Source organism: Chrysochloris asiatica, unplaced genomic scaffold (assembly GCF_000296735.1).
Source record: "Chrysochloris asiatica unplaced genomic scaffold, ChrAsi1.0 scaffold00023, whole genome shotgun sequence".
Taxonomy (NCBI): Eukaryota; Metazoa; Chordata; class Mammalia; order Afrosoricida; family Chrysochloridae; genus Chrysochloris; species Chrysochloris asiatica.
In genome coordinates, this window is record NW_006408541.1 from 24671867 (window position 1) to 24679727 (window position 7861).

At 37.6% G+C, this 7861-nt stretch overlaps 1 protein-coding gene across 1 annotated transcript in view; it reads right to left on the reverse strand.

Annotated features, from left to right (window-relative positions):
- TOP1 (topoisomerase (DNA) I) overlaps nt 1-7861 on the reverse strand; it is a 142727-nt gene that overhangs the window by 50862 nt on the left and 84004 nt on the right. The window contains exon 8 of the mRNA XM_006839294.1: nt 7397-7497. Within this exon, the coding sequence (XP_006839357.1) occupies nt 7397-7497 (101 nt within the window). The remainder of the gene's footprint in view (nt 1-7396; nt 7498-7861) is intronic.

Below are 7861 nucleotides of genomic sequence, written 5' to 3' on the forward strand. Positions count from 1 at the left end.
TTTTTATTCCATCAATTCCTGGTGCCTTGTTCTTTGCCAATTCTTTCAATGCACTTTGGACTTCCTCCCTGAGTATCATTGGCTCTTGTTCAAGATACCTTCTTGAAATGGTTGAACGTTAACCATTGCCTTTTGACACAATGATTCTGTGTATTCCTTCCATCTTCTCTTGATGCATTCTGCATCATTTAATAATTTGCCCAGAGAATCTGTTCTTCAGAAGGAAATAACTATGGGCTCCAAATTCAAGGACTGAATCAAAATAACTGCCAAAGGTCAACCAAGTGGTATTCTTATGCTTTGAAAAGGCCAACTATCACATCTAATGAGAAATAATAAAATGAATAGAGGGAATATGATTGGGCTTCAAAAGGTTTCACAAAATGGAATATAATTGATAACTACATATAAAAGATAACTGAATAAATTTTACATGAACTTCTTAAAGTCCCCTCATATTTTTCAACAGTTCAGTTTAAAAAATGCTGGATAACCTACACTTGCAGCTATCTGAGAGGGAGCTTCACAAAGTTCGTGAGAAAAAATAAACCGCATTTTCCCTCAACTTTTGAAATCCTCTCAAATACCCAAAGACTGGGAAGCAGAGACTCAAACACAGACTGAACAGCAACGGTCATTTTAGCACTATTCACAACAGCCAAAGAGTGTAAACAACAGATAAAGAGATCATCAAAGTGTGGTTCAAACATATAATGGAAAACTATTCAGCCAGTAAAAGATACAGGAGGAGTCTTGATATAGTATGAATGGAGATGGAAGATATTATGCTGAGCAAAACAAACCAGTCACAAAAGGATAAATATTGTATGACCTCACTTAAATAAAAGCCAAAAGAAAAAACAAACGTATAGAAGCTCTGGTAGCATAGTGGTTATGAACTGGGCTGCTAATCTCACGGTCAACGGTTTGAAATACCAGCTCTTCCGCGGGAGAAAGATGAGGCTTTCTGTTCCCATAAAGATTTACAGCCTCAGAAACCCTGTACAGGGTCGCTAAAGTCAGAACCGACTCCACAACAATATAGAGATCAAAGTTTATTAGTGATTACCAGGAGTAGGAGCGAAGAGGGGCAGGCGGGGAAGGAAGGCAAATGGCAAAGGAAATAGTACGTGGATTACTGTTGCCCATATAAAAAGTTGTACCCATATAAAACGTTGCGTTAGCAAAACTGTGTGACAGATATATTTACAACAATATAGACTAACAGCTGATGCTGATGATGTACCCCCAAGTCTCATGAGAGGTCACGGTTTTATGGAAGATCCCAGCTAACTTGACTAATAACATGTTATTACTGCTTCTGGTCTACCTCCTAGTTTATTGTGTGGTGACTCGGATCTTGAAAGCTTGCAAGTGCCCATTCAAGGAACAAAAATTACTCTCAATTCACCTGGAACAACCGAGCAACAAGACTCAGGAATAGAGGGAATTGCAGGCACAAACAGCTGCCTCCTTTGCCGTGAAACCAAAAGACCTGAATGGTGCACAGCTTCCATTGTTGAACATTTTGATCAAAGATTCTATAGAATAGTTCTGATGAAAAGGGGAAAATGCAGGGCAGAATTTAAAATTTCATGGACTACAAACTTCGTAGAGTCATGAAGGTTGAATGAATCCCTGAAACTACTGCCCTGAAATAATCTTTAAACCTTAAGCTAAAAGTATCTCTGGAAGTCTTCTTTAAGCCAAACACTAATTTCGTTTTAACTAGGAAATGCTCTTTTAAGAACTATTGACATGGGATCAAACTGAAAACAGCAACTTGGAAAATTAATTAAGAACCTTTGTTAAGTAAGTGCCATGGAGTAGGTCCAGACTCACAATGACCCTGTATAGGGTTTCCGAGGAGTGGCTGGTTGAGTGTTTTTCCTATGGCGCCACACCAGTACTCTAAATTGTTGTTAAATGACATCCCCTGTATACGGTTTTCAAGGAGCAGCTGGTGGGTTTGAACCACCAACAGTAATTTATGTTAATATGGGGGAGAACCAACTTAGAAAAAGAAGATACAAATGTATACATAGCTGTTACCAGTGTTACTGAATTAATACATAAAGAAACTGAACAGGAGTGTGTTTTGCTGTGTAACAAAATTAAATACATATATGACCTATACTAATGGCTGTGGTAGCTCAAAATGCCAAGAGAGAGAAGAATTCTTCACATCATTGATCAAGTCTATCCCTCTTGGTATACAGGATTGATAGGGACAGGTTAAATTAGACAATGACTACCTAAAATTAGGGGAGAGGACAGAGGGGCTATAAAGACATGAAGTGGCTGGCTACAAGTTTTCAAGAGTGAGTTTAGATTCAGAACAAGCTGAAGAAGGTGGAATCCCCACTGAATAGTTTTCATCTTGTCTAGATGGGTCTGGTGAAAGGAGACGGGGATAGGATTCTTTCGATTCAATAGTGAGTAATGGTTATCATGACTAATTGTGATTGTCACAACTGTAAAGGAAGAAGTTGTATAACATAAAGGAGGGAATAGTTAATCTTACAGTTCAGAGACAGAGGACACTAGGACCACCAAGAGAGATGAGCATGAACAGAACATGGGATCCTAACCAAAGAAGCAGCAGAAGACACCAGAGACAGAGGCAGAGATGATGATATAGAGAGATAGGGATAAGAGTTCTCACTCTAGATTCATGCTAAGATAAAAACTGAGTGCTGGCGGCCAGGAGGTAGGTTTGCAGAATGTGCCCTTTGGTTGTTTAAATGATTATATGTTTTTGAGTGTTTCTGTGTACATAAAAACAACAACAACAACAAAAACCCTCAAAATAAACAACAGAGGGAATAGAAGCAAATACTGTTAAATGATGATGCACGTTTATTATTTTGAGTCAGTCATCTTTTAGACAGAATACTGCAAAACTTCATAGATTTCAATCTTCAATATTTCTACTGTAAAATGAAAGCCTTGCAGTTCTACAGAATCATTCTGAAGGCCAATTATGCATATTCCATTACCTTTCTATCATATACTAATGCCAATATTTCAAACAAAATTCTGAAATACCAAATAAAATACCACTGCACCGTTAACAAAAGCATTACTATAAAACCTCCTTGATAACCAATTTACCACTTTATGGATAGGGAAGGAGGCAGGAGCTGCCATCTCATCATACCAAAAACTCAAAATAAACTTTGTTCCCCTTTGCAAGGTACTAATAATAAAAATGGAAAGACATTTCAAGTGGAGCAAAAAATAACAGGATTTTCTCCAACTCAGAAAAACTACGCATGATTCTATCTATGTATGTGAGAACACCTGAAGACACCTATCTACAGCAAACACCGTACTGGAGGGAAAACTTTCCCTTTATCCTAGGTTCCATTCTTATCAACTGCACTGGTTTGAAATCAAGATTCTAAGAAATCTTACCATTTAAACATATTGAAGAGACTCACTGGATCACAACTCAAAACTAATCCCCAGTTTAAACAACAGTTCAAACATATCCTCTCCCTCAATAGACTGATACCATTAAATATCAACAGTTATTACTGCACCAAATTGTACACCTAAAAATAGTTAAACAGCAAACTTTTGTTGTACATAGTTTACTATAAAAAGATAAATGAGTGAATGAAAGAAACAGTTTGCACATCAAAATGACTTCTCTGTGAGTTTTGATATGTAAATTCAAGGTAGGTAGCAAATCTTACAGTGAAATATGCTCAGAAGGCAGAAGATAGAAATATGCTAGAATTAAACTGTATGACAGGACAATACCCACTGTCCAGAATCTAGTTCCCTTTAAGTTAACAATCACCTCACAGTACACTGTGAAATGTCTTAACTTTTTTTAAATTCTGAAATAAAGGTCACGTACAACAGCTTTCTGGAAGCTAATCTTTGAAATCAATTTATCTGGTTTGAGTTGAATGCCAATATAATCCATTTTCCATAAACATTATCACTATCTATGACTGCATTCAGGAGTCGCAGTCTTTACACACTAACTGCTTAGAACACTGTAATCATTAACACCTTACAGGATGTTACCTTCTGCTAATAGAGACTCAAAAATTCATTTTTAAAGTCATACCTAACACCTGGCAATAAACTCCCAGTTTGGTAAGTCTTTGTGAATAATCAACTGTTTAGAATTGAGATGGGACTTATATCTAAACAGATCAGTCCTGGCATAAAGGTGTACCTACCTCAAGGCAATGCTAAAACCCTACAATGAGTAATAGAAACAGAGGCTACTGAACCAAAAACGTTATGGATGAACTTGTGTGTGTTGCCACTATCTATAGCATTGTTTCCATGGGAACAACATGAGGAAAACGAAGAAACCCAGATGGAGTTAGACCATTTTTCCATTCCCACAATTATCAAACAGAAGAAAGTAAGGATCAGACTAAGTTTATTTAGGGTTTTGGAGGGGGAAAGCAGGATGGACATGTCTGCAGACTTGGAGGGAAACAAACAATTTTTTTTGTACATTTTCCAACCTTGTAAAGTGTGCACATTAGTTTTGTGTAATAGCAATAAAAAACAGTAAAAGTCAGGGTGTGTCTGCCATTTGAATTGTCTGACTAGACCCTCAGTGGCGGTCATGCAAGTGGGACTGCTGACTCCAGAGCACAACAGAGGAAAGGGCAAGCAGCCAGTTAAGAGGCCAATCATTCCTATTCTCTCTACTTCTCAAAACTACCAGGTTTTCAGCCGTGTTGGGAAGAATGCACAGTTGAATAATCAAACTTGAGAAAAGCATCAAAGCCTACTCTTCCCCCAAACCAACCATCTTCAGGTAAAAGCTACCCAGTACCCCTTAAACCAAAATATTAAATATGAAAGGTCATGGATTGGCCCTCAGAATTAATGTATGACAACACAGATATGAATTTCAACCTACAAAAGCAAAATAGGCTACTAGGCACACCTCAAGGGCACCTAATTCTACACACACATGTGAGAGTAGGATAAGAGCACATCACAGCCAAGACTCCAAAGGAGAGGGGGAGCTGAAGATAGCAAGGAAGTCAATTTATTCATTCGACAAGCTTGAGCAGCCACCACAGAACCCTGATATAGAAGAGACTGAATTACCAACTCAACACTCTCATGACTGCCATCAATAACCTTTAAATTACATACTCAATTTTTTTCAAAACAAAAAACATTTTGTTGAAGATCATAAAAACCTTTCAATAACTCTATGAAAAAAACTCCAGGAAAGACCACTGAAATTTTACTAAAGGAAAAACAAGAAAAACACACGATCTTTTTGTTTTCTGACTCTGACCTCTGGAAAGTTACATGATTCCTCTGCTCTGTAATTTTCCTGTGCTTTATTGACTACGCAAAGGTTTTCAATTGTGTGGATCATGACAAGCTATGGACAACATTGCGAAGTATGAGTATTCCAAAACACTTAATTGTGCTCATGAGAAATCTGTACATGAACCAAAAGGCAGTTGTACAAACAGAACATAGAAGCACTGAATGGTTTAAAATTAAGAAAGCTGTGCAACAAAGTTGTATTCTTTCATCACTTATTCAACCTGTATGCTGAGCAAATAATACGAGAAGCTGGGTTCTATGAAGAAAAACATGGCATCAGGATTGGAGGAAGACTCATTAACAACCTGCGATATGCAGATGATACAACCTTGCTTGCTGAAAGTGAAAAGGACTTAAAATATTTACTGATGAAGATCAAAGAGCACAGCCTTTGGTATGGATTACATCTCAATGTCAGGAAAACAAAAATCTTCACCACTGGACCAATAAACATTTATCAATAGAGAAAAAACTGAAGTTGTCAAGGATTTCTTTCTTCTTGGATCAACTATCAACACTCATGGAAGCAGCAGTCAAGAAATCAGAGGACATATTGCATTAGGCAAATCACACTACAAGAGCTTTATAAAGTGTTGAAGAGCAAAGATGTCAGCTTGAGGACAAAGGTGCGCCTGACCCAAGCCATAGTATTTTCAATAACCTCATGTGCATGTGAAAGCTAGACAGTGAATAAGGAAGACTGTAGAAGAATCGATGTTTTAGAGTATTGGTGTTGGAGGAGAATACTAGAAGTGCCATGGAATGCCAAAAGAACCAACAGATCTGTATTGGAAGAAGCGCAGCCAGAGTGCTCCTTGGAGGTCAAGATGACCAAACTTCGTCTCTCATACTTTGGATATTACTGTCTGCGGGGACCAGTTGCTGGAAAAGGACATCATGTCTGATAAAGTGGAAGGGGCTCAAGAGGGGCAACAATTGTGAGGTTGGCCCAGGACCGAGCAGTGTTTCGTTCTATTGTACATAGGGTCTCTATGAGTCAGCACCAACTTGATGGTACCTAACAACAATTTTCCTTGACTAGGTTTTCCTTCTAACACCACATACATTCACACCAATGATGCAAACCACATGGCTGTGATGAGTGACCATTGCTGCTCTTGGGTCTCTGCTGCTCTCAGCCAGCTGTCCCAGATACTGGCCTTTTCCCTTCTTCAGAGGGACTAAGGGTATTGTGCTCAACATCATAAAAGCAATAGAGGGTCTGGGAGGATACACACCAAACTACAGTCATAACCTCGAGGCCAAAAAGGAAAAGGAGGCAAAATCATCTATTGATCATTTGACTTTTCTAGACATAAATATCGATTACCATTACTGGTAAAAATAATTATATAAGTTTTTTAAGGGGGGGGCCAAAAAAAATGTATAAAAAAATGCTTATTTTGAAATCACATTCACAATGCTAGAAATGTCTACTTAATGGTCTTTGCCTAACTGAGAGACATTAAACTAAGACAACTTTTCTCCCATCTTAGTTATTCTTTTTGAGGTTTACCACATCTTGAGATTTTTCATTGTTGTTAAATGCCATTGAGCCAGGTCTGCCCCATAATGACCCTGTAACAGGGTTTCCAAGAAGCAGCTGGTGAGCTTGACTTTGCAGTCCAGAGCATTAGCCCACAGCACCACACCAGGACTACTGAGAAGTTTTATCAACCATTTATTTCCTAGCCCCCATTTTGCTACTGGGTTGTTTCTTTTATAATTTTTTTAACAGTCTTTTCAGATTATGATTACTAATCCTTTCTTTTATTAAAAATGCAATGAAATTATCTTTTCCCCATGAACTTCCTTCATAAGCTAAATTCCATACACACTGATCTAATATCTAGAATGTGTTCTGTTCAATAATAAGGTGGGATCCTAGTTTTGAGAACCAATAGGTTTAGAATTAGTTAATTTCAGAAGAACTCTACTCGACAGGTTCTTATCAGTGCCTTTTTTGTCTCTCCAAGTATCAGGCTATTAACTTCAATAATAAGCCATCTTTTAATTCAGTTGTGGAAGGAAAGAGCTGACACTGAACAACCCAGTGTTAAGATGTTACCATTTCCACTTTTGCTCCTCTTCTTTCTTCGGCTTCTTTTTCTTGTTATCTGGTTCAGGAATTTTTTTATCTTTATTCTTCGGTTTTTTCAATTTACCATCCTACAAAGAAACATGATGAGAAAGTACTTAAATAATAGAACTGAAAATCTTAGGCACAATTCCGTTCTATACAGATGAATTAGATTTACTAGTATTTTCCTCTAGAGATGCATTTCCCAAGCTTTCCGGACAAGTGGCTACTCTAGAATGTGGGTAGCATAGTAAAGAACATCAAACATCAGTGCAACTCCACATATAAGATACTCAACAGAGGGAAGTCCTGATTAATAGAAACAACTCATACTATTTATCTTTGCCCAACTAATCAGCATAATCTATGCTGTTTTTCATTAAATCTCATAACACAGCAAGGATAAGCAGTTTTGAACCATCTTAAAAACAAATATAGAAAAAAAAAAAAAAA